Source organism: Carcharodon carcharias, chromosome 2, assembly GCF_017639515.1.
Source record: "Carcharodon carcharias isolate sCarCar2 chromosome 2, sCarCar2.pri, whole genome shotgun sequence".
NCBI classification, from domain to species: Eukaryota; Metazoa; Chordata; class Chondrichthyes; order Lamniformes; family Lamnidae; genus Carcharodon; species Carcharodon carcharias.
The window spans coordinates 228716089-228743853 of NC_054468.1; the positions used below are offsets into that span (position 1 = coordinate 228716089).

The 27765-nt window shown below is 43.5% G+C and overlaps 1 protein-coding gene across 2 annotated transcripts in view; it reads left to right on the top strand.

Moving 5' to 3' along the window:
- The window catches only part of vta1 (vesicle (multivesicular body) trafficking 1), a 195997-nt gene that overhangs the window by 141181 nt on the left and 27051 nt on the right, over window positions 1–27765 (top strand). For both annotated transcript variants that reach the window (XM_041183007.1, XM_041183008.1), the window contains one exon: window positions 12162–12359. In XM_041183007.1, the coding sequence (XP_041038941.1) occupies window positions 12162–12359 (198 nt within the window). The remainder of the gene's footprint in view (window positions 1–12161; window positions 12360–27765) is intronic.

Genomic DNA, 27765 nt, shown 5'->3' on the forward strand with positions numbered 1-27765 from the left:
ATACCTGTTCAATTCATCTGCCATTTCTATTGCTGGGGTGTTACTTGTATACTCTATAGTGAAGACCAATGCAAAATACCTGTTCAATTCATCTGCCATTTCCTTACTTTCCATTATTAATTCCCCAAATTTGCTTTCTATAGGACCAATGCACACTTTATAAACTACTTATGTAAATATCTAGGAATCCATAGTATCCATCTTTATATTTCTAGCTAGCTTTCTCTCCTACTCTAATTTTTCCCTCCTTTAATAATCTTTTTGCCATTCTTTACTGTTCTTTATATTCTGTCCAATCTTCTGACCTAGCACCCGTCTTTGTGCAATTATATGTTTTGTCTTTAAGTCTGATACTGGACGGAATTGTCCCAGATCCGCACGAAGTACGGTAGTAGGCTGGTAAAATGACGGCTGCAATGACAGCTCCTCACGCCATATTGTCCCAAATCCACCATATTAGTTATGCATTCCTGGGAAACGCACCATTTCCATGACGGGCAGGCTCGAATTCGCCCGTCACACTTTCACCTTGCCGTTTCATCGTGCTGGACGCCATATTTAAAGTGCAGCCAGGCGTACACCTCTCAGTGCTTCCAGCCCAGGACTGCTGCATGGAAGGCATGGCTCCGAAAAGCAAAAAGACTGCAGCCCCCAGGTTCAAAGATGCGTCCCTCCAGCACCTTTTGGACACCGTGGAGGCCTGCCATGATGTCCCCTACCCCCTCTCTGGCCGCAGGATGGTCAGCAACATGACCAATCTGGCTTGGGAGGCGGTGGCAGTGGTTGTCAGCACCAACGTCCTGCAAAAGAGCACAGCCACCCAGTGCCGCAAGAGGATGAATGATCTCCTTCGTTCCGCCAGGGTAAGTCACTCTTCTCATCATTCTCGACTCTCACTCACAAACCCGTCACACATGCACAGGGCCCTCACTCACTGCCACACACCTTAATTGCCCTCATTCTGCCCATGGGACCACTCAGCACCCATACATGACAGGCATTCTTATCATCTGGCCTGGCAGGTCCTGTTACCCGTCTCTCAATCTATATTCATGCAGGACAAACTGGCAGGCAGCAACAGGGAGAGGTCGCAGACTGGTGGAGGAATACCTGAAATCAAGCTCCTCATGAATTTTGAAGGCAGAGCCATCCAGCTGGACTATTCCTGTGCTGAAGGTGAGATCAGCAGTGCTCTACCAAGTGAGGATCCAGCAGTGCAACCTCCACGACATAGTCATACTGTGAGTGACGTGTCCTCTTTCACAGGTCACTGCCAAGCACTAATTATCTCTCCTTGCTTCTGCAGGCACCTCTGGGAAACTGCCAACAGAGTCCATGACCCAGAGCCTCTAATCAAGCCCCAAAGAAACCTCTGAAGGCATCCTACTTGAAGTTCCGTCACAGCGCTCACCCACACCCTTTACTGCACAGAGACACACGTCTCAGTAGGACCTAGCTTTAGAGCAGCCTCAGGATCACAACCTGGTGAGCACATCGCACTGTCTGATCCCACAGCAGGCGGCGGCAGTGACTTCCCAGGTCCCTGGTACTTGGAGGACTGCTGGAAGCCAGACATTTGCTGAGTCCGAGTCAGGTGATGAGCCTCTGGTGTCGGCCATGTCACAGTTGTTGGAGCTGCAAAGACAAGCTCAGGACCATCAGGAAGGGATGTCCACTGCACTCTTCAGATTTCAAGGCACAATGGAGGAGTCCGTCCACCTTCACTCTGAGGTGATAACGCCGGCATGTCAGCGCACCGAGGTCAACACTGGAAGGATGGCGGCTGCCATGGACAACTTGGTCCAGGATGTCGCTCCTGCACTGCCCCACGGGCTAAACTCCATCGCCGACGCCATTGTTGGCGTCCAACAGTGTGTACGTTAGAGGGTCACAGTGCAGCCTGACCTCACTCCAGCTATTCCTTCTCCTCAAGGAGTCAGCCAGAGGCCATCGGGCACCCATAGGGAGGAGAGTCAACAGGTGTACCCCCGGGGTCATCCATCCATATGATTCCGGGAGTGTCCAGCCCATCCAAATCCCCTCTTCCTGTGACTTCAGAAGCTCCAGCTCCACAGGCTGAGGAGGGTGCCACTGCCACACAGCAGGACCCCGAAACCAGGCCGGGGCCCTCCAGAAGACATTCGCCAAGGTCATCATGGACGAGACATAGCAGTCAGTAGGCTGCCCCCACTTCCACTGTGGACGTCCGGGGAGCACCAAGATGTAGCGGCAGGGTTAGGAACGTTAAGAAGATGTAGTTGCACAGCCTGGGAATGTGTTAATCACTTGTGCATAATGTTCACTGTTGTAAATAAACTCCCAAGAATATCACCTTGCCTATGACTCCTTGTTCTGATGAGCAGTGTTCGTATCACTCAGACTTGAAACCTTTCTGCACAAGATAAAGGCAGGTATCTCAGCCCAGGGCCACCTCCCAGTGCATTGTGTAACCTTCAGACCAAAGTGATGGTCTGGCCTCACTACCTGCACCTCGATGGTGCTCATTATTGCACCAGAATGTCGTGGGCAGGTGTCACAGAGTTCCATCATTCCCTCTGTGTGCTCTCAGCACCTTTATGGTGGGGCTGGCCCCCATCTCTTCATCACCTGTGACCACTGTTGCTGTGCTCCCGAAGAGGTCAGGTGCTTAAGGCAGACAAAGGATCAGGTGCTTTTAAAGTTTAACGGCTGCATCTTTGTGATACAACCTTGATCACAGAGCGCCACCGAGCTGCCCTCGGCCAGACAGGTGTCAGACATTTGCGGAGGCTATGTGAAGATCTGTGGAGTGGCCTCATTACATGTTGTCATCATCCTCCCGCAATCGAGTGACTATTAGCATCTCCACTGCATCTCAATGACAGGAGCATTATCACAAAGGGTATGTGTGCTGCCATAAGTCAGACTGGAGTCAAACATTCACAGATGCAATGTGAGAATCCATAGTTTCTCCTCACTGCATGTCATCATCATCCTCCACAAAATCTAGCAGTTATGAGGGCCTCCAAAGCACGTCTGCCTCGTCTGGCCAGTGTGAGGGCCTCATCGTCGTCATCCTTGTTTTCAAGGACTTCCTCATCCTCATCACTGTCGACGTCCTCCTCGGAGGAGGAGACCTCCAACTCCTGCATCTCCCCAGTCAGCTCCTCTCCCCATTGCAGCCCACATCAGTCTTTGAGCCATATATTCATTTCTCTAATCTTATTTGCCCTGTGCCAATTTACGCGTGGCTCAGGTAATAACCCAAAGATTAATTATCTTTTGAGGTTCTGCTTAATTAGGTGCCTAGCTCCTCATACTGACAAGGCAGAGCTTCCTTCCTCATCCTGTGTCTGTCATTGGTACCAAATGGACCATGACAACTGGACCCTATCCCTCCCACTCAGTTCCTCAGTCCTGAACCCTGACACCAGACAGTCAGCATAGCCGGCTGGACTGTCATTCTTTGCTACAGAGAACAGTGTCAATCCCCCTCACTATACTGTCCCTTACTATCACTACATTCCTACTTGCTCCCTCCACTTGAATGGCTTTCTGTACCACATTGATATGGTCAGTCAGCTCATCCATCCTGCAGCTCCCACTCTCATCCAAACAAGCTGAAAGAACCACAGACCTGTTGGACAATTCCAGAGGCTGACACCTCTGCCCTCTGGGTCCCCTTCCCTACCTCAGCTGTAGTCTCACCTTCCTGTCCCTGACCATCTTCCAAATCAGAAGACCCTATCCTAAGGGGTGTGACTGCCTTCTGATACAAAGCATCCAGGTAACTTTCCCCCTCCCTGATCTGTTGCACTGTCCGCAGCTCAGCTTCCAGCTCAATGACTCTGTGGCTTGAGGAGCTCCAGCTCAGACACTTCAGACCTGTTTGCCCTGGGTCACCTACTTGCTGCAGCCATGACACATCACCTGTCCTACCATCCTTGTGTTTAATTAATTACTTAATTATTTTACTCAATTATTTATTTTTCTTTATGTATTCTATTAATATTACCACACATTCCTGTACTATTTTAAACCTTAGGAATAGAATAGACCATAACCAGATAGTTACCAGATACTCGCTAAGTAGCTAGCTTCTTCCCCCATAGCAGAGCAAGAACCAATTCCTATAGGGTGAAAAAGTTAGAATAAGCAAAGGAACACCTCCCACCCCGTCTCACCTAACTCCCTCTACTCACCAAACTCTAAGCACTCCATTGAGGCTGCACTCAGTTGATCTTTTGTCAGTACTGACCCACTGACCTCAAATGTCCACTCCCAAGATGTTGCCCAGCCTGCTGAGCGTTTGCAGAATTTTCTGGTTTTATTTCAGATTTCCAGCTGTTGCAGTGCTTTGATGTCTGTAGTTCAGTTTGTTCAGAGCTTATCCTTTCTTTGATGGTGCTTAATTGGTGTACTGCACATCTTGTAAAAATTTGTACATGTCCAGTGTTATACCAGCGTCTGATGAGGAGGTTGGGGGTGGGGGGAAGTCCCAACTCTTCAATTGGGGTGGCTTGCAAAGGCGTACTGCAATCATTGCTGTGCTGAAGCTCAAAAATGTTTAAGCATGTGAAAATATTATTGGAACACCTCAAAAAAAAACTCCTTCATTGAGCTGCATTGGAAACTCTCTAAACAGAATCCCCAGTGTCATAAGCTTTGCTAAATTGTGTTAATATGACAAGTAACTTGGGGCATTTGAATAAAGAAAGGCTTGTATTTGTGTAGTGCCTTTCACAACCTTGGAATGTATCGCAGCATTTTTACAGCTAATGTAGTCACCGTGGTAATATCAGAAATGCAATAGGCATTTTGCGCACAGCAAGCTCCCACAAATACTAATATAACAATGACCACATAACTTGTTGCTTAACGGATAATTGTTGGCTAGAACACCAGGGGAGAATTCGCCTGTTCTTCAAAATAGTGCCACAAGATCTTTTACACCCACCTTAGAGAGCAGTCAGAGCCTCAGTTTCATATTTCATCTGGAAAATGACACCTTCAATCGTGCAGCATTCCTGTCAAATCAGTGGGAGGAATTCAAAGGCAAGATTCTACAGACACAGTGTAGACATGTCCCCACAAAGAAAAAGGGTGATACTGCCAAATCTAGAGTCCCCTGGTTACCCAGAAGCATACAGGCCAAGGTAAAGCAGAAAAAGAAAGCTTATGACAGACACAAGAAACTTAATACTGTAGAAAGCGTAGAGGAATATAAGAAGTACAGGAGTGAAGTAAAAGTGGAAATTAAGAAAGCAAAGAGTGAATATGAAGAAATATTGGCAGGTAAAATCAAAGAAAATCCTAAGATGTTTTACCAGTACATTAAGAGCAAGAGAATAACCAGGGAAAAGGTAGGACCTATCAGGTATGTACATGGTAACTTGCGGATTGATGCAGAAGATGTGGGCAGTGTTCTCAATGAGTACTTTGTCTCTCTCTTCACCAAGGAGAGGGATGATGCAGATATTCTAGTTAAAGAGGAGGAGTGTGAAATATTAGATATAATAAGCTTAGTGACAGAGAAAGTACTGGAGGGACTGGTGTCCTTGAAGGTGGATAAATCACCAGGGCCAGATGGATTGTATCCCAGGCTGTTGAAGGAAGCGTGGGAAGAAATAGCAGATGCTATTTTCCAATCGTGACTAGATACAGGCCAAGTCCCAGAGGACTGAAGGTCTGCGAATATTGTACCATTATTTAAAAAGGGTGCAGGGGATAGGCCAGAAAATTATATGCCGGTCAGTCTGACTTCAGTGGTGGGCAAATTATTGGAAACAATTCTGAGAGACAGGATAAATGTCACTTAGAAAGGCATGGATTGATCAGGGATGGTCAACATGGTTTTGTTGGGGGACGGTCATGTCTTACTAACTTGATGGACTATTTTGAAGAAGTAACAAAGGAGGATTGATGAGGGTAGTGTAGTGGATGTTGTCTACATGGATTTCAGTAAGGCATTTGAAAAGGTCCCACATGGTAGATTGGTCAGGAAAGTGAGATCTCATGAGATACAGTGGAAGGTGGCAAGTTGGATCCAAAATTGGCTCAGTGACAGGAAACAAAGTGTAATAGTTGATGGACATTTTTGCAAATGGAAAACAGTTTCCAGTGGTGTTCCACAGGGCTGTGTTGGGGTCCTTGCTGTTTGTTGTATATGTTAATGATGTAGGAGGCATGACTGGGAAATTTGCAGATGACACAAAAATTGGCTGTGTCGGTGATAGTGAAGAGGATTGCTGTTGTCTCCAGAATTATATTAATATTTTTATTGAGTGGGCGGAGAAGGGGCAAATGGATTTCAATCTGGAAAAGTGAGAGGTGGACAAGGTGGCCTTGAAAACATATGGAATGCTTTCCTTTATTGGGTGACATGTTGGATACAAAAAGCAGGGATGTAATGTTGAACCTGTATAAAATGCTGGTTAGACCACAGCTGGAATTTTGTGTACAGTTCTGGTCACCACATTACAGGAAGGACATAATTGCTGTGGAGAGAGTGCAGAGGAGATTTACGAGAATGCTGCCAGGGCTTGAAAATTGCAGCTATGAGGAGAGATTGGATGGGCTAGGGTTGTTTTCCTTAGGACAGAGGAGGCTAATTGAGGTGTACAAAATTATGAGGGGCCTAGATAGGGTAGACAGGAGAGACTTGTTTCCCTTAGCTGAGGGGCCATTTACCTGCGGGCATAGATTTGAGGTGATTCATAAAAGGATTAGAGGGGGCATGAAGAAAAGCTTTTTCACCCAGAGGGTGGTGGGCATCTAGAATTCACTGTCTAAGTTGGTGGTTGAGGCTGAAATGCTCAACTCATTTAAAAGTTACCTGGATCTGCACCTGAAGTGCTATAACCTGCAAGGCTAAGACCAGGTGCTGGAAAGTGGGATTAAAATGAGCGTCTAGTTTCTTTTTCTTTTCTTTTTGGCTGGCACAGACATGATGGGCTGAATGGCCTCTTTCTGCACCGTAATTTTCTGTGGCCCTTCATTGTAGCACAGGACATGTCAGTCTGGATTAAGGGTTGAAGGCACTGTTGGAAGTTGAACCTACTGACTCCAGGCAAGGGTGCTTCCCACTGAGCCACAGATGATACATTGCAAGATATCACATTTTTTTAAAAATGTTTTTTACTCAAACAAACGCTTCCAATCTAAAAACAAAACACTAAAATCGCTTACTCCGCATAAATCCTCCAGCAATATGTTTAAACAGATCATATTTTTAAGTCTTTATTTTTGATGCATTGCAACCCAGTGGGTTAACACACTGGGGTCCTTTAACATCTGGGAATTAGGATTGAATGCAGCTCAGTTCTGTTTAATAAAAGTTTCTTTCTGCCCTCACTCTTGCACGGGCCCCAAGGTGAAATAGTTCCTGTTGGACTTGATCCACAGTATGGAACTGCGTGCAATTCATCTGTAATTGGCACTGAATTGGCATTTGTTTGACAAAGGAGTCAAGGGTTATGGGAGACAGGCAGGAAAATGTTGTTAAGGACACAATCAGCTCAGCCATGATCTTGTTGAATGGCAGAGCAGGCTGGAAGAGTCGAATGGCCTGCTCGTCTTATTTCTTATGTTCAATCGCACACAAAGAGGCTGTAAAGGTATGGGAGTGGGAAATATTAACGGCTGGGTACATTTCTGAGGTTGGGTTTAAGGTGTGTTGTAGCAGTAGGGAACCTTTCTGTGCACCTGACCTTTGCTGCAGCTGACTTACAAGTGTTTAATGCAGCAACAAGGCTTCAGAAGTGGACAACTGTTGCATTCCCTGTGACTGATATAATTTAAAGCATAAATTTGCCTTTTAGGAGAAGAAACTATAAGTGTCAGCTGTGGATCAATGGATAGCACCTGTAGGGTAAAGGGTTAACAGCAGAAGCCTCGTGATACTGATGTAATAATTACAGATCACATGACTGAGAAATAAGAGATCTGGAAGGAGTAGAAGTTCCAATCTTGTCCAGAGACTCCAATACGTATATGGTAGCTGTAAGTAAAGAGTAATGGTTTTAAGAAACTATAGTTTCAAGCAGCTTACATTGGGAGAACAGAGAAGCCCCAGTGAATTGTCAAGACCCCAACCACACAACATGACAGCCAGGTAATTCTGTTTTTGTTTTGGATTTCCAGCATCCGCAGTTTTTTTGTTTTCATGACAGCACCCTCACCTTTTTGCCAGAAACTTGTGAATTCAGTCTCAGATAATTGAGCACACAATCCAGATTGATATTCCAGTCCCCAGTGCACTATCAATGGAATGCTGTACTTTGAGTTACTGATTTTCAGGTGAGATGTTTAACCAATATCAATCCACTTAACTGGGTGCAAAAGAACTGGGAGTACTATTTTGAGGAAGAGCAGGAAATTCTCCTTGGTGTCCTATCCAATATTTATCTTTCAACCAACTTCAGTAAAACAGATCATTTAGTCATTTTCACATTGCTGTTTGTGGGACCTTCCTCTGCTCAAAATTGGCTGCCACATTCATATGTTACAACGGTGACCACTTTTCCAAAATACTCATTGGCTGTAAAATGCTTTGAGACATTCAAATCATGAAAGGCCCTATACAAATACATATCTATCTTCCTCCTTCACAATTATTGTTGGAATGACTTTTGCATTGTTGAACACTGTTTATTGCAGTAATGAATGGTGATTGGCAACATTTATTGATGTTCTGTTGAGCTAGTTAAGATGTTCTTCGAAGCCTTCGCTGATGCTTCAATACATGAGTTATTGACTTTGATATATTGTTTAAATTGTGAGCTTTTTCTAAAAAAAAAAGTCAGCTGCAACATTTTGTCTAATGCAACGCCAGACATCAGATGCGAATAAGCCAGCTTCAGAAGATGTTTGAGAGAAACTTTCTAATTCTCTTGGACTTTCACGGCCTTCACAAGAACTCCATTGTTTGAAGGCATACCCTGCAAGTCTCATTCATTTTCCATTAGCAAATGGAGGAAACTAATGAGTAAGTAGAATGGAATGGGAGAAAAGTCTGTATTGAAGCAGAGTAAAAGCGGTGCTGTATAACCTCACTCATTAGCATATATTCCAAGTGCTTTGTTTACTCATTGGGAACTTTTTTGGTAGAACCTTTAGACCAACCGCTGCTGAAACCTGACAACTTTTGAGTAATACTTCTGCAAGAATCCTGTGGTTAGGAGGGCTCACAGAAGCCTATAACCTTCAAACACACTTGCTGGTGCAATCCAGACAGATGGACCACAGAATCATACAAACAGAAGGAAGCCATATGGCCCATCATTCCTGTGCCAACTCTTTTAAAGTGCTATCAAATTAGACTCAATCACCTCATCTTCCAGGGTAATGGAAAAAACCTGGGGAAAAAAAATATTTTCAGGGTATATGTCCAATTCCCTTTTGAAACTTAATGTTGAATGTGCTTTCATCACCCCTTTCAAGCAATACATTCCAGATCATCACAGGTGCCACCCTCATGTTGGGCATATGATGTGTTGTTGCTGCCGAGTCAGCTGTGTCTTGTTTAAGCTGCATCTGACCTCTACTACAACTTCCAGGCAGCGGGCGATTGACGGGGGAGTCCCGCCCGATGGTTTGTCCCTCTTCCGTGGCTACGTTCGTGGCCAGATGTCTTTGGAAAGGGAGCACGCGGTGTCTGCTGGCACTCTCGAGGCCTTCCGTGCTCGGTGGGCACCGCGGGGACTGGGGTGTTTTATGGACCCCTTTAATCACATTTTGGTTTAAAGTTTGTAAGTTTCCTTTAAACTTTGTTCTTGGTTTTACAGCTGACATGAATTGGGGCTGTGCCTGATTTATCCCAATTTTGTTAATTTAGTTTGATTGTTTTAACTCAACAAGTTACAAGTGCTTAGTGCTAAAACTAGGTGCCAGAAGACACATGTTACATTGCCTAATCAGTTTATCTGGAGGAGCAAGGGAATTACAAGTATTAGCATGAGTTGCTTTTTGATCAATGTTCCTCAAGATCTGCATCAACAACTTGAAACTTATACAAACTAATGGATTCATAGATTTAAGCTTCATATGTAGATGTAAAATGTTTTTTTTTTTAAATGTTCTGCTGGATAAAATAAGAACTGCATTGCCCATAGAGAAAGAAAGAAATGGAAATGAAAAACAACTAAGGTGGTCAGTATCTACTGAATAAATTACATCTGGAATATTAACCTTTCTCTATCATCTTCTGTGCATCTCCAATGTTTATTTTGATTTTATTTTCGATTGTTCGTGCCTTTTTTTTTTGTTGCGTCACTGGAGAATTCAGTTATGAAACCGATTTTGTCTTTAGTATTGGTATTATGACCAAGTACGGAGGGGTGAATAAACTCCTCTCTTTTCCGTCCCTGAGGTTGGCTATAACAGATTTTGAATTTTTGAAAAGTTGAGATTTTTTGCATACTTGACTGTGTGCAAAGCTATATGAAGAAATAAGCCAGCCAGTTCTCTTGAGTTAACGCGTATGGAGTTAGTTTTATTGTTTAAAAACCCACTCAGGTAGAAGTGAGAGACTTATTAAAAAGATAAAAAAACATGTGCCAAATCCCATGACATGCACATGCGCATGCACGCCAGCATGCAAAACAGAGCAAGTTACAGGGTGGAGGAGGTGGAATTGATAAGAGTTCAAGCCCATAAGAGCAGAAAATACATTTTTATGTTCCTTTGGTGGTCTTGAAATTCCGGTGGGGTTGCGGCGGCTGTAAGCTGGTTATTTTCTGGACAGTCTTTTAAACTGTAATCCGTCTCTTTCCAAAATGGATATTATGACACATGAAGTTTCTTTCAATTGAAATTCTCTATCTCTGTGATGTAATCCAAAATGTAACAGGGTCTGGAAATTGCAGGGAGAGAGAGGTAATGTTACTGGTCCATTCTGCAGACTCCCTCTGGGTCTGCTGTAACATACACAGAGCTTATAATCATTGCTTTACACATGTGGGGTTTCAGTCATGTGACAGCCGCTATTAGCACACAATGGAGGGCCAACCATATTAACAAAGGATCTTCAATCTCCCATTATCAAAGATATCAAGATGCCCTTGAAACAAATAGGGGATCCTTAGCACCCTTCTTGCATAATAAGTTTTGTTGGTCCTTCTTTGTTCCTGGCAGCTTCCTGGACTCAGCAAGCCTGTACCCTATTGTCCTTATGTTTTGCAGAAAGTTCAGGCAAGGTGGGCCTGAAGCCCATCAGGCAAACTGCCTAGACCTGTCCCCCTAGTATTCCACATTCAGATGCGGCTAGAACCTTGACCAATTTGTAGGTGACTTCTGCAGCCATTTTAAAATAATGTCTTTGTAGTTCTAGCTGTTTCTTTTCTTTTTTAAAAACAATCCAAGGCATTACACCAGCTGATGAAACTAACAATTAATAGTCCTTGGTCCAACACATTGTTGTGACAGCGGCAGTCCGAGAGCTTTGATTTCCATGCTCCTGCACTTCTGTTAGCAGTGGGATCTCATGACAAAGCAAGCTGATGGAAGCATGTCATAGTGACCCAGTTGCACTTCCATGCTGTTGCAACTTTGTCACTGATCATCACTACTTGCTGCTTTCCCGTAGCTACGCATAAGAACAGAAGTTTTGCCGGGAGCGAGTCGAAAGCAAAGTACTGCAAATGCTGGAAACCTGAAATAAAAGCAGAAAAATGCTGGAAATACTCAGATCTGGCAGTATCTGTGGAGAGCGAAACAGTTAATATTTCAGGTCGACAACCCTTCTTTAGAACTCCTATTCAGACTATTGAACTCTGGGAAACTTTGCAGTCAAACCTGCTCCTGAGTTCCGCACACTTTCCAGCAGGTATGTGTTTACTGGGATGGGCTCAGAAACAGAGAGCATAACCTTAAAATTAGGGCTAGGCAGTTCAGGGTGATATCCCAAAGCACCACTTCACACACAGGTTATTAAGGTATATGGCACAAACATGATAAGTTGTGATGCAGATTACTGCATTATAATTAAATATGATTGCAACAAGCTTGAGGGATTGAATGTCCCTGTGTCTAGATGGGAGCTAGAAGTCTTGGCTAATTTGTTCTTTCTCTAACCCAGGAATCTCAGACCAACTGTTGGATTCACTGCATCTAACATTTTTTGACAACTCAAAAGCTCTTTTAAGTTGAAATATCACATAACCAAATGCAATATCTGTTTGCAGATAATGAGAGTAAAGGTGATGGTTCACTCCCACATTCGTCAATCTCCGATAAGCCGCCTGAATCCATGCCAACTCAAGACCTCTCCAACATACAGGTGCCTCCCGGTGATCATCCACCATCAAATTTCTCAACCATTCATATCCCTCCTGGTGCGCACGCTCCAGCCAATACTCCAGCGGAAGTGCCGGGCAGCTCAGGTACGACACACCACAGCATTGTGGAGAACGCAGAGAATGTGTTAAAAGGTTCAGGTAATGGACTGCCGGCATGAGGCTATTTTTCCTGTTTGTACAATGTTGGCACAGAACCTGTCCCTCTCACAACGATGGGAAACTGCATACACTTATCCCATGATTTTCCTGGAATGGGAATGGTGGACCACAATAGCACAATCAGCTATCCTGGCAGACAGCGAAACCTGATGCTATCAAGTGGACACACAAAGCACCTGGCCGCAGAGGTTTGGGTGAGAGTACATTGAGTTGCCTCATAGATTTGCCTTTCTGAATGTTACAGTGGCTACTTTGTAAGGGGCAGTTCATTAATTATGTTCACATGAATACCCTCTTCTGTAAATAGTGTGTAGAAATTCTGAAAATAGGGTTGCATGCATATGTAAAAAAATTCTACAAGCTATAGGTAAATGCCTGTGGATGAGCATCATCCATGGAATTCTCTGCCTCAGAATGTGGTGGAGACGGGGTCATTGAATATTTTTAAGGCCGAGGTAGATAGATTCTTGTTAGGCAGGGGAATCAAAGGTTGTCGGGGTTAGCCGGGAATATGGAAATCGAAACACAAGAAGATCAGCCATGATCTTACTGAATGGTGGACCAGGCTTGAGGGGCTGAATGGTCTACTCCTGTTCCTATTTCGTATGATCTTATCTGTGGAGTACTAGCAGCTTCAGGAGAGAACATTTAAAAGGAAATTAAAATAATGTACATATTAAGTATGCAAGGCCATCAAGCTCACCCATGTTCTCCCTAACTGTTGGACACTGTAACCTCATGCACCATCCCCCCCCATTCGTTAGTTGTGCTAACATCTAGCGGGACATTGAGAAAACAAATCTGGAACCAACTTTAAGAAAACATCCCTAATTCTCTAAGTCAGAAGTGGCTAAACTAAAGACAGTGAAACCTAGACATATCATGTGAGACCCAACACTCCACTTCACTAAATCCATTCTAGCTTTATTTGTTTGTTTGGGCTGTATGAATATTCTGGACTTGGAGGTTTGGGGAGGATTGTTTGTAGCCACCATTGCTGCATCTTTGTATTCTTAAATCAACAGTGGTAGCTGTTAAGATCAGCACTTGAAGGTATTTGCACATTAATTAATTGAAGGTTTGCGTGTGGCGTCCATGTGTCCATGGTATCCACCCAAGCAGCCTAGGATTCTCCAATGATGGACATAGGCTTGCTTGATCGTATTAAGAGGTTGCACTAAACCGTTCTGTTGTCCTAGTACTTTATGGTAATGTATAAAGCTGATCAGTTTTAATGTCGATAAAATGTTGCCTTAGTTATGTTAAACTATATAGTGTGCTTAACATTATACCTGAAATATATTCAGCTAACTTCTGATGACGAACATTTCGGTGCTCAACTGCGCTGCAGCTCTGGTTCACTTCTACTCTTGAGACTTGACCGTAGCATCAAGCTTGAATACAATGAAGCAGAAAGCAACTCCGTGAAATGGCTATAATATGGAGTAGATAGGTGGCTGCTTTGTGCAAATTTTCTGTGGCCTTCAATTGTAAGTCACTTGATACTGTGAAAAGTGACCAACATAGAGAAGTAATTATTCTACGAAGGTGACCAGGAGTAGATGTTGCACTGTAGCTCCATTTCTTTGCCTTGTTTTAACCAGTATGTTGAGCACAAAAAGAGAAGTCTTAATCTGTAAATTGTAATGCTTTGGACATTGGAACTACTGTAACCCCAGACTTGGTTCAGAAAGGGCAGTTTCTCTTTTTTTTGTTGAACTTTCCCATTTTTTTGTTAATGCCTCATGATCTGAAGCTAACTTGGCAATTTCAGAACCGCAATGTTACTCTTAACTTCCCATAATGCAACCTCAAAACATTGAGGAACTGTTGAAACATAAGCCAATATCTGCAGTTGTAATTTTTAAATCTTCAACCATCCAGTACAAGGTGTACTTTTAGAGAGGGTCCTATGGTAGGTTAAAGTATAATATCAAGAGTAGATCTAAGGAGCGATTCTCTGAATATCAACTCCCATACAGTACCTCCAACCAGAAACACATTTGACAAATTGGCTTGGAAGAACAGGTGATGCAGTGGGTCAACCCATTGTCCATTAGAAACCTGGATTCAAGTACATCCCAGACTGATGAATTCAAAGCCTTCTCTATCCCCGCGCCCCCCCCCCCGCCTTGCCGCACCAACTTCTATTTTGAAATTACTTCGGTCACTCCTACTGCAATTGATTATATCCGACGTTTGGGGCAGAGTAGAAACAGCTTTACTAGTGCTAGGATTGACAGTAGGGATGTGGCTGACAGCCATGATGGTGCCAGTGGTGAGGGAGGGGTGTTCGTGTTCCCTAGTTGGATAAAGTGCGCCCACCCCAGCCGCCACATACACACACACACCGCCCCTCCCCCCCCAACCAAGTAATTGTTAGGAGGCTGCTGCATTTCAACTGCTGTGCCGACTGGAAATTTCTTAGTAGGCCACTTAATTCCCTCAATTGGCTACCTTCCCGAAAAGAAATTGCAGGTGGGATAGTGCCAGTGAAGTGGCATGCCAGCCAGTGGTGTGAAATAACACTGCCACCCACCCCCATCAGCCTCCAGAAATCCCACCCGAGGTGTTCCAAATGTCAGTGTCATCACACTTGCTTCTCAGTCAGAAGGTCATGGGCGCAAGCCGTACTCCAGTTGTGAGCTGTGGAGATGTCACTTTGGTTCCGCTGGGCGATGTGCTTTGTTGTGTTTGGGTTTATTGTTGGGGCAGCATGCTGAAAGCTTTATTCTTCATCATTCTCAAGCAGCCAAGCTCTGCTCAGAGCATGGGAGAGCTTCAACTGACATGTATAAAATGAAAAAAATTCATTCCCAGGAAACAAGCTCAAAACCAGCTTTAGGGGTGGGAACCACTGAAATGGGAAGGCTTTTCATTTTATTTTACAGTGCTGTCTTTAAGATCCCCGGGGTCTACAACAAATTTCAAGTTATCTCGTAATTTTTTTTTCTGGTTGGATGCTTTTCTTTTTAAAAACAAAGTTTAATTATTTATCCTGAATCTCCATTTCCCTTGGCTTCCCTGGGTTATGTACCATCTGGAGCTAGCAGGGTGAGCAGCCAAGTGACTCCCAGACCTCTGTCAGTGTCTCTCTGAAAACAGCTGTTAAAATATGGCCTGGGTGCGTCTCTCTCTCTCTCTCTCCTTTGGAATTCCCTGCTTGATGCCTGACCATGATCGCCTGGCAAAAAGAGGAAACTAGATTTTTGAGAGTGGTTCTGCAATATCACCTCCTTCCATTACTGGCAAACCTGCTTTATTTGTGCTGCTTGTGAATTCAACCACAATAAGATAACTGCATACATAGTTAAAGCATGGCTTTGCCAGTCTGTTGAAGACCCGCTAATGGTTACACTCAAGGTGTAAACGTAAACCCTTATAAGAACAGAGGGCCACTTCTTTTTGGTCTGTTTTGCTTATAGCCAAAGTTGAAGCCCCTGTAAGGGAATGCTGTTACTTTCCTCACCTAACAATGCAATGAACATTGGTGGTTCGGGGCAATCTGATAAAGAAAATAAGACACCAGCGTGTGAATGATTGGAAGTATGAATTTGCATTGCAGTTTTTTTAAATTTATTCTTTCAAAGGATCTGAATGTCGCTGGCTGGGTCAGATTTATTGTCCATCCCTAATTGCCCTTGAGAAGGTGATGGTGAGCCGCCTTCTTGAACCTCTGCAGTCCGTGTGGTGCTAGGAAGGGAGTTGCAGGATTTTATCCCAGCAACGATGAAAGAACGGCGATATGGTTCCAAGTCAGGATGATGTGTGGCTTGGAGGGGGAACTTCCAGTTGGTGGTTTTCCCATGCATCTGCTGCCCTTGTCCTTCTAGGTGGTAGCGGTTGTGGGTTTAGAAGGTGCTGTCGAAGAAGCCTTGTTGAGTTCCTGCAGTGCATCTTGTAGATGCCACTGTGCATTTGTGGTGGAGGGAATGAATGTTGAAGATCGTGGAAGGGGTGCCAATCAAGTGGGCTGCTTTGTCCTGGATGGTGTTAAGCTCCTGGAGTGTTATTGGAGCAGTACTCAGGCAAGTGGAGAGTATTCCTTCACACTCCCAACTCCCTACACTTACCTTGTAGACAGTTGACCAGCTTTGGGGAGCCAGGGGGGTGAGTTGCTCGTGACAGAACTCCTAGCTTCTGAACTGCTCTTTAACCACCGTATTTATTGCTAGTTCAGTTCCATTTCTGGTCAATGGTAGCCCCCAGGATGTTGAGAGTGGGAGATTTAGAGATGGTAATGCCATTGAATGTCAAGGAGAGATGGTTCGGTTCTCTCTTGTTGGAGACTGCTATTGCCTGACACTTGTGTTGCATGAATGTTACTTGCTACTTATCAGCCCAAGCCTGAACGTTCTTCAGGTCTTACTGCGCCTGGACACAGACTGTTTCAGTAATCTACAGTTAAAGACATGGCGAGCATGACAAAGCTCCAACAGCATGTTTATTCCCATCAAAAGGGGAGCATGGGAGCATGAAAGGGATGTTCATTAAAGGGCAGAAAAGAAAGAGTAGTCGTTTTGCAGATGGCTTTTCGGCTGGGGCACTGTAAGAGTTTGCAGGGCTTGGTACGGGTCCATTTTTATTCTCAGTATCGGATCATAGAATGATAGAGTACAGAAGGAGGCCATTCAACCCATCGTAATTGCGTAAACTCTTTGAAAGAGTTATCCAATTAGTACCGCTCCCACTGCTTTTTCCACATAACTTTTTTTTTTTCTGTTCAAGTCTTAAAAATTACTATTGAATCTGCTTCCATCGCCCTTTCAGGCGCACTCCAGATCATCACAACTTGCTGCATCACAAAATTTCTCAAGTGCCCTACAATGATGGTAAAGTAAGGGGTGCAGTTGACAGACAAAAATAGGTTGACAGACTGACGGATACAAGGTGGAATTTAATTTGGAGCAATCTGAGCTCATATATTTGGCAGGAAGGATCAGGAAAAGGAATGCACACTGAAATGATAAAACTGTAAAAGCAGAGAGAGCTAGGAGTTTGGGTTCATTTTTATTTACAGGAGAAGACAAATTAGTAGGTAAAGCTATGTTTTTTAAAATAAGCAGAACATTGATTTGTAAATAGATGGATTGAATATACAACTAAGGAGGTAGAATTGAACCTATGCAAAATACAGGCCAGGGTGCAGTTGGAATGCTGAATGCAGTTCTGGGCACCTCTCTTTAGAAGGAATGCAGGTTCGTGGTGGGCTCCTGAAGAGATTCACTAAATGATTCCAGAGGTCGGTTATAAAAATAAACTATCAAGACCTAGAAGGCATAAATTAAAAGTGAAATACAGCAGGTACTGACATTGAACTGTAAACAGAAACTGCTGGAAATACTCAGCTGATCAGGCAGCATCTGCAGAGAGAGAAAAACAGAGTTAACATTTTGAGTCAGTGACCTTTCATCTGAACTGAAACGTAACTCTGTGTTTTTCATTTTACTCTTTGCACAGATGCATCCTGATCTGAATATTTCCAGTATTTTCTGTTTATATTTCAGACTTCCAGCTTCAGCTCATATTGCTGCACATTGCTTCCAGCTTTTTCTGTTTTTTATATTATATTTATGTTTTATATTCTATCTGTTTTTACATTTGGCATAAATTTAAGGTCACCATAAAAAAAAAATAAAAAGGGGGCTAGATTTTCCTTTTCTTTGACAGAGGTTTATTAGGATATGGAAATTTTTCCCCAAAACAGTGGTGGAAGCAGAGTCCTTAACAGCTTTTTAAAATCAAAGTGGATAAATAATTTAAAAGTATAAATTTAAAAGGGTTGTGGAGAGGGTGGAGGAATGGGGACTGTGGATAGCTTTTTGAGAGCAGGTGCAGGCACAACTGGCTAAATACCTTCCAATTGTGACATAAAATATGCTATAATTCTATACATTAATTCTATACATTTCTACGTCACCATTTGAGATTGTAAGGGACCGTTTTTTTTTTACCAGAATCGGAAGGATAGATGCATAGTGAAAGCTAAAAAGGTCTTTCAAAATATTAATCTTTGTTATGTTTGTGGTGAGATGCTTCGACAATATTATTTTCCACACACCCGTGCTCTGCTGCACTTCACTGCATTATCTCTTTCTCTCTCTCTCTCTCACACACACACACACACACACACACACACACACACACACATTGATGAACTTCAGGGGACTTTCTGGAAATACTGACACTGGGACCATGACCAACACTGACACACTCCTGGGGCACTCTCCGATCCTAATTTCCACAAGAAATGCGACAACTTCCATGAGAAGAACGGTTGTGAACAACGTGTATTATTAATTAACAGCAACAGAAATAATCAGATGAAAGTTAGATTCATTCTAGGAAGGCTAATTGAACAGCAATGGATACTTATACAAACCTACGAATGTATGGGAAATTTTAGGTGGCTTTAGCCTTCACTGTATGCTCAAAGTGCAAGGTGTAAACAAATTTGTTGCTTCATAAGACAGCAGAATTAAGAAACCTGAAGCCCATGTTGAGGGACCTTCGTTCGAAAATCTTTGCAGGAACTCTGTCCATCTGTAAGAAATCAGCTGTGTTATCAGAACAAGGACCGATAGTTCATGCCAGCTTCTGCTAAACACTGCCCTTTAGATAGTTAAGGCTGACTGACCTAACTGCTCAGAATCCAAAAGTGTTTATTTTGCACTAAGAAACTGGTTAGCTTGTAGCAAACACTGTAAACAAAGCCTCAGAATGGGAATTCGGCATTGCAGACTGAATCAGTTTGAAGTGGGACCAGATTGCAGAGTTTTCTCTCCCCTTCCCCCACTTTCACAGCGAGCACTGTCCTGCTATAAGTCATGTTAACCCTATGAAGATAGTAGTCAACTTTCTACAGCAAATAGCATGCTGTTACAAAATAGTCATTTTTCTCAGACTAGGTCATTCACACACACAATGCCTCATTTGTATTTACTACAAATTGCAGTCCATACTGTTCAGCCTTGATAGAATATTGAAATAAAACACCCTTCTGCTGAGTGGGCACTGAACCTCTTGTTATATTGTCTGCATTCTGAGAAACTTGAAATTCAGGAGGTGCAGCAAGGGTTCTTAAAGGGACCTTGCACCCATTATGACCATAATGAAAGAAGAGAGCTTGCATTGATATAGCACCTTTCACATTACTCCATATATCCCAAAAGTGAGCCACAGCCAGTTAAGTATTTTTCTGAATTGTAATTATTCTAATGTTAGGAAATACAGCTGCCAGATGGTGCAAAGATAGACCCTACTAGCAGCAATTAAACAACTGACCACATAACCTGCTTTAGGAATTTGGATATAAATGCTAGTCAGGGCCATAGGAGAACTCCCCTGTTGTTCTAGTTCTGTGTAATCTTTATGCCCCTCTGAGAGGATGGATGGGGCTTTATTTGCACTGGAGTGGTACCAATGACTTAGGTAGGAAGGGGGATGGGGCCCTGCGATCCAAATTTAGGGAGCTAGGTAGAAAATTAGCAAGCAGGACCTCAAATGTAGTAATGTCCAGATTGCTCCCAGTGCCATGTGCAAGTGAGTATGGAAATAGGAAGATAAGGCAGATGAAGACGTGGCTGGAAAGATGGTGCAGGAGGGAGGGCTTTAGATTTCTGGGACTGGCTCTGGGGGAGATGGCACCTGTACAAGCCAGATGGGTTGCACCTGAACAGAGCTGGGACTGAGTTCCTTGCGGGGTGTTTTGCTAGTGTTGTTGGGGAGGTTTTAAACTCACTCAACAAGGAGTGTGGGAACCAGGAGAGAATATCAGAAAGTAATACCAGGGTGCACGGAATGCTGGGAGAGGCATAAACACTAAAATAGAGAATAGTAAGTTAATAGATGGAGTCGGAGTAAGAGAGCGAGTAATGAAGTATAAATCGGGGTTACACTGCATGTATGTGAATGCATGGAGTATTGTTAATAAAATTGAGTTACAGGCACGAAATTGTCTTGTGGGATTATGATGTTGTGACGATAACCGAGACCTGGCTTAAGGAAAGGTAGATCTGGATGTTAAGAAGGGTGCAGTTTTCATTGCTCAGTGTAATATATAGACCACCAGCTAATGGGAATGATATAGAGGAACAAATCTGCAAGGAAATTAGAGAGGTGTAAACGTCATAGAATAGTTATAATGGGGGACTTTAATTACCCGAATATAAATTGGGATAGTGGTCGTGTAAGGGGCAGTGAGGGACAAGCGTTCCTAGATTGTGTTCAGGAGATTTTCCTACAGCAGTATGTGTCCAGTCCAACAAAAAAGGAGACACTGCAAGACCTGGTTCTTGAAAATGAGGTGGGCCAAGTAGATCAAGTGACATTGGGGAACATTTAGTGGACAGTGATCATTGTATCATAAGGTTTAGGATGACAGTGGAAAATGACATTGGTCAATCCAGAGTAAGAATAATCGACTGGAAGAGAGCAGACTTCAATGGGGTAAGAACAGAACTGGGCCGTATAGACTGGAACCAAAGGTTGGTGGGAAAAACAGTAGCTGAACAATGAGCTACCTTCAAAGAGGAGATGGTTTGGGCACAGTCAAGGTATGTTCCCTCAAAAGGGAAGAGTAGGACAAACATCCAGAGCCCCCTGGATGTCAAAGGAGTTAGAAATTAAGTTAAAGAAGAAAGTGTGCTTATTACAGGTGTCAAGTAGCAAATACAATTGGGAACCAAGCTGAATACAGAAGGATGTGAAAAAGCAAGTATGGGAAGCAAAGAAGGATTATGAAAAAAGACTGGCAGCTAACATAAAAGGAAATCCCAAAGTATCCAAAAGCACATCAATAGTAAAAGGGTGGTAAAAGGGGGAGTAGGGCCGATTAGGGACTTAAAAAGGGGATTTACACGTAGAGGCAAGAGGCAAGGCTGAGGTATTAAATGAACACTTTGCATCTGTCTTTACCTATGAGGCAGATGCTGCCCGGACCATGGTGACAGAGGAGGAAACTCAGTCACAAGATGGCCTTGAAATTGATAAGGAGGAGGTATTAGATAAGCTGTCAGTACTTAAAGTTGATAAGGCACAGGGACTGGATGAGATGCATCCAAGAATATTGAAGGAAGTGAGAGTGGAAATTACTGAGGCACTGGCAATAACCTTTCAATGTTCCCTGGATTCAGGGGAGGTGCCGGAGGACTGGAGAATTGCAAACAATATGCCCTTGTTCAAAAAAGGTCGTAAAGATCTGCCCTGCAATTACAGACCAGTCAGTTTAACTTGGGTGGTGGGAAAACTTCTAGAAACAATTATTTGGGATCGAATTAATAGAAAAATGTGGATTGATTCAGAAGTCAGCATGGATTTAGTAAAGGAAAATCATGTCTAACTAACTTGCTGGAGTTTTCTGAAGAGGTAACAGAGATGGTTGATGAGGGCAAGGCTGTTGATGTGGTGTATATGGATTTCCAAAAGGCGTTCAATACAGTGCCATGCAATAGACTTGTGAGGAAAGTTATAGGTCATGGAATAAATGGGGCAGTAGCAACGTGGATACAGAATTAGCTGAGGGATACAAAACAGAGTAATGGTTAATTTTTGAGCTGGAAGGAGTGCAGTTCACAAAGGGGAGTTTGTAGTGGAGTTCCCCAGGGATCGGAATTGGGACCCATGCTCTTCCCGATATGTATAAATGATCTAGATCTTGGTGCGCAGGGGACAATTTCAAAGCTTGCGGATGACACAAAACTTAGGAGAATTGTAAACTGAGGAGGACAGTGTAATACTTCAAGAGGACATTGACACATTGGTAGAGTGGGCAGATAGGTGGCAGATGAACTTCAATGTGGAGAAGTGTGAGGTGATACACTTTGGTTCAAAGAACATGGAGAGACAGTATAAAATAAAGGATGCTATTCTAAAGGGTGTGCAGGAGCAGAGAGACCTGGGCCAGCCATCTTCAGCTGCCTCATCAATGGCCCTCATCCAGAAATGGGGATGTTCACTGACAAGTGCAGAGTTTTCAGTACCATTTGCAATTCTTCAGTTATTGAAGCAGTCCATGCCTGCATGTAGCAGGACATGGACAATATGGATGAATATTCCCATAAGTCATTAAAGGTGGCAGGACAGGTAGAGAGAGCTGTTTCTAAAGCATACAGTATTCTAGGCTTCATTAATAGGGGTATAGAGTGCAAGAGCAAGGAAGTTATGATGAACTTATATAAGACACTGGTTAGACCTCAGCTGGAGTATTGTGTACAGTTCTGGGCACCACACTATAGGAAGGATGTGAGCGCATTGGAGAGAGTGCAGAAGAGGTTTATGAGAATGGTTCCAGGGATGAGACACTTCAGTTATGAAGAAAGGTTAGAAAAATTGGGACTCTTTTCCTTGGAGAGGAGAAGGCTGAGAGGAGACTTGTTGGAAGTTTTCAAAATCAGGAGGGTCTGGACAGAGTAGATAGGGAGAAATTGTTCCTGCTCATAAACGGATCGAGAACCAGAGGGCACAGTTTTAAAGTGTCTTGCAAAAGAAGCAAATGCGAGGTGAGAAAAAACTTTTTCACACAGCGAGTAGTTAGGGATTGGAATGCACTGCCTGGAAGTGTGGTAGAGGCAAGCTCAATTGAGGCATGCAAGAGGGCACTGGATGATTATCTAAATAGAAACAATGTGCGGGGTTACGGGGAAAATGCAGGAGATAGGCACTAAATTAAAATACTCAGAGAACTGGTGCAGACATGATGGACCGAATGGCCTCCTTCTACACCGTAACAAATCTGTGATTCTGTGAATATCTCATTGATGCCCTCGAGGCTGGCTTGGCTTTGTTTTTTCTTAATTCACTCTTGAGATGGGTTGTTGGCAAGGTCACTATTTATTACCCATCTTTAATTGCCATTAAAAAGGTAGTTGTGGGCCACCGTCTTGAACCACTACAGCTCACTGGTGTAGGTTGTTAAGAAGGGAGTCCTAGGACTTAGACCCGGCGACAGTAAAGGAATGGCAATATATTTCATGTTGGGGTGGCGAGCGTCTTGGTAGTGGTGTACTAATGCAGCTCCATGTGCTGGTGGACAGGCTTTAGGGAGTCATGAGGTAAATTACTTGCTACAACATTCCTAGCCTCTAATCTCTTCTAGCCACAGTATTAACTGGCTACTCCATTTTAGTTTTTGGTCAATGGTAACCCAGGATGTTGATGATGAGGGATTCAATGATGGTAATGCCATTGAATAGCAAGGGGAGATCATTCAATTTTCTCTTGCTGGAGATGGTCATTACCTGGCATGTGTGTGGCTTGAATGTCACTTTCACATATCAACCCAAGCCTGAATGTTGTCCATGTCCTGCTGCATGCAGGCATGGACTGTTTCAGTAACTGAGGAATTGCAAATGGTACTGAATACTCTGCACTTGTCAGTGAACTCCCCCATTTCTGACCTTATGCTGGAAGACAGGCCGTTGATGAGGCAGCTGAAGATGGTTGAGCCTAGGCCACAAACCTGAGGAACTCCTGCAGCGACATGCTGGAGCTGAGATGATTGTCCTTCAACAACTACAACTTTTGTGCTAAGTATGAGTCCAGCCAGTGGAGAGTTTTCCCCCGATTCCCATTGACTTCAATTTTGTGAGGCTCCTTCATGCCACGCTCAGGCAAATGTTGCCTTGATGTCAAGGGCAGTCACTCTCACCTCATCTCTGGAATTCAGTTCTTTTATCCATCTTTGGACCAAAACTTTAATGTGGTCTGGAGCTGAATGGCCTAGACTGAACCCAAACTGAGCATCTGTGACCTCTTTGTTGCTGAGTAAGCGCCGCTTGATTGCACTGCCAAGAACAACTTCCATCATTTTGCTGGTGATTCAGTGTAGACTGATGGGGTAATAATTGGCTGGATTGGATTTGTCCCGCTTTTTGTGGACAGGACATACCTGGGCAATTTTTCACATTGCCGGATAGATTCCAATGATGGAGCTGTACTGGAACAACTTGGCTAAGCGTGCAGCTAGTTCTGGGGCATAAATCTTCAGTACTGCAACTGGGACATTATCAGGGCCCATAGCCTGTACTGTATCCAGTGCTTTCAGCCATTTCTTGATACTATGTGAAGGCTGGCATCTATGATGGTGGGACCTCAGGAGGAGGCCGAGATGGATTATCTACTTGGCACATCTAGCTAAAATGTTGCAAATTCTTTACTCTTGTCTTTTGCAGTAATTTGCTGGGCTCCCCCTTCACTGAGGTTGGTGATGTTTTTGGAGCCTCCTCGTCAGGTTAGTTGTTTAATTGTCCACCGCCATTCATGACAGGATAGAACAGGACTGCAGAGCTTTGATGTGATCTGTTGGTTGTTGGGTTGCTTAACTCTGTCTATAGTATGCTGCTTTTATTATTTAGCATGTATGTAGTCCTATGTAGCTTCACTAGGTTGCCACTTCATTTTTAGGTATACCTGGTGCTACTCCTAGCATGGTCTCCTATATTCCTAATTGTACCAGGGTTGGTCTCCTTCACTTGATGAGAATGGTATGTTGGGTCATGAGGTTACAGATTGCGGTTGAATGCAATTCTGCTGCTGTTGCTGATGGCACACAAAGTGTCACAGATGCCCAGTTTTGAGCTGCTATATCAGTTCTGAGTCTGTGTTGTAGTACCATACAGCAGGGTGGCCTGAATGTGAAGACAAGATTTCATCTCCACAAGGAATAATTGGTGGTCACTCCTACTAGTACTGTCATGGAAAGATGTATCTGTGACAGGTGGGTTTGTGAGGTTGAGGTCAAGTAGATTTTTATTCTTGTTAGTTCTCTCACTACCTGCTGCAGGCTCAGTCTGGCAGTTTCGTTCTTCAGGATTCAGCCAGCTCAGTCAGTAGTAGTGTTACCAATTCACCCTTGGAGATGGGCATTGAAGTTCCCCCCCTCCCCGCAAGAGTAGATTCCGTGCCATTTTTACTCTCAATACTTCTTCCAAGTTGTGTACCACATGGAGGAGCACTGATTCATCATCTGAGGGGGTGCTGTAGGTGGTAATCAGCAGGAGGTTTCCTTGGGCAAGTTTGACTTTATGCGATGAAATTTCATAGGCTCCAGAGTCAATGTTGAGGACTTTTAGAGCCACCCTCTCCTGGCTGCATACCACCGTGCCTCTTAAGTAGGGTTTGAACTCACTCTGAGGCGAGTGATACCAACTGGACGAAGACTGACACCCTACCCTAACTATGAATAGGTGAGCTAAGGCTCGTCAAATTTGCCTTCTGTTTTAATCAGCTCTCTGTTTATTCCATCACTAGGCATTTTTTATTCTTTTGTTAGGTATTTCAATTTTTCCTACCAGAATGAAGTGTTGTAAAAACGCACATGGGGAAATTATCCCCAAACAATCTTCTATCATCATTTCAATTAATTAGCATCGCTGTTGTCTTCTGTTGAGTTAGTTGCAGCAATAGCAAGGTAACACATAACAAAAAAAAACTGGATTGACAGGACTCTCTTGGTGGATTGCCATCTGAACAGTTACTTATTTATTTCCCTGTCTTAGCGTGACATTTGGAATTGGCTAGCATGGCATCCTCTGATGCCTGCTGGCTAATTTGTTCCTTTGCGCATAGTGAAACCCGTTGGTCTGTAGTAAAAGGTAAGCCTTAAAGCTTCTGTCCCATCCTACCTGGGGCTTGGCCTCTGGTATCCGTGGTAATACGTGAGACTACATCAATCCTTGGCGATGGCCTGGTCAGGTGGTGGAGTTGCCCCATGTTCAAAACATGCGCTGGAAACTTCTCAGATAAAAATATTCTTGGAAAAGGGCGAAATTCTTTGTGTCTGCTACCTATTCAGTTTTCAACTACTTCTTAAGCACCTACTGAGAAAGTTATATCCTATATTTCTCAGGTGCACCATTCTTCTCATTGGTGATTCAGTTGTCACCAAAAAGATTGGCTAGTGACTGTCACCACAGTGGATTTTCTGTTTGCAACTGGGGCAATGCATCCTGAGGTTATCCTCCTCCTCCCCTGAAAGGAAATCGATAAGCCATCACTAGCAGATTTGGCCATTTCCTATTCTGGCTTTCAAGCAATTTTCCTTTTGGGATCTTGAAAAGAATCCAGGGCATAAGTTTTTGGCTGTGTGGTGTAAGTCAATTGGAACAATTTCAGGAAGGAAATTGCTATTCTGAGCTGGCATCCCCTCCTGTGAGAAGATTGAGCAGTTTTGTTCCAATATGGCAAATCGCATTGAGTAATGTAGAACATCCTTGCAAGGCAGCTAGAAATTGGCAGTGACTCATACCTCCCCAACAGGAGCCTTTGACATTAGTAGGTTTACATAGGATTTAGCACCCTGGCTTTATTGAGTATATGACCGTTTCAAGACATACCTGGTATATTATTGAACTGAATTTTCAGATTTCTTCGATGAAACAGCACCAGTCTCTTTTCCAATCGACAGAACTGGTTAGAACTTTTTGCACAAGTTGAAGTGCAAACCTGTGTTAGTCCAGCTGGAGTAGGCTATGGAAGTATCTGGCTTTCCCTTTCAAATCTCGGTTTGAATTCTCCACATTCCTCTGATGCCCCTACACCCATTTTGAGTTAATATTAGTGCGCGTGCTGACCTTTTGCAGTTGCCCTTAAAAGACAAAAAAATGAAACACAAAAGAAAACTGAAAGCCACAAAGTTGAAATTGGATGTTTTGTCTTCTCACTGCTTCTCCTTCTACAAACAAGATTTTGGATAGAGGGGAGGTAGAGCAAGGGCTATTGCATCCCAGAGATGCAGGAGTAAAAATAACTGCATTATGGACTTAGATTTTTTTCACTTGGGGTCTAGTTCTGCAAATGGCCATTATTCATCTACAGCTCTGCTGCCCATTTTCTAATTTGCACCAGGTCCTGTTCAACCATTGCACCTGTACTCACTTACCCACATTAGCCTCTGGTTCCTGAAAGCCTTGATTTTAAAATTCTCATCCTTGTGTTTAAATCCCTTCATGACCTTCCTATTTCAGTAACCACGTTCTGTCCTCCCTAATTCAGTAACGACCTTCTGAGATCCCTGTGCTCCTCAAATTCTAACCTCTTGTACAACTCCAATTTCCAGTGGCACTCATGCCTTCAGCTGCCAGGGCCCTCAGCTTTAGAATTCTCTCCCTAAACCTCTCTGCATCTCTCTCACCTTTTAAGATGCTCCTTAAAGCCCACCTCTCCTGATAGCTCCTCATGGCTTAGTGTCACAAACATTCTGATTATGCTCCTGTGAAGTGATTTTGGACATTTTACTACATTAAAGGCACTTTATAAATGTATATTGTTGTCAGTTAGTTAAATGTGAGTAGCCTTTTGAAACATGCACATCAAAACTGAGGCCAATCTTTTC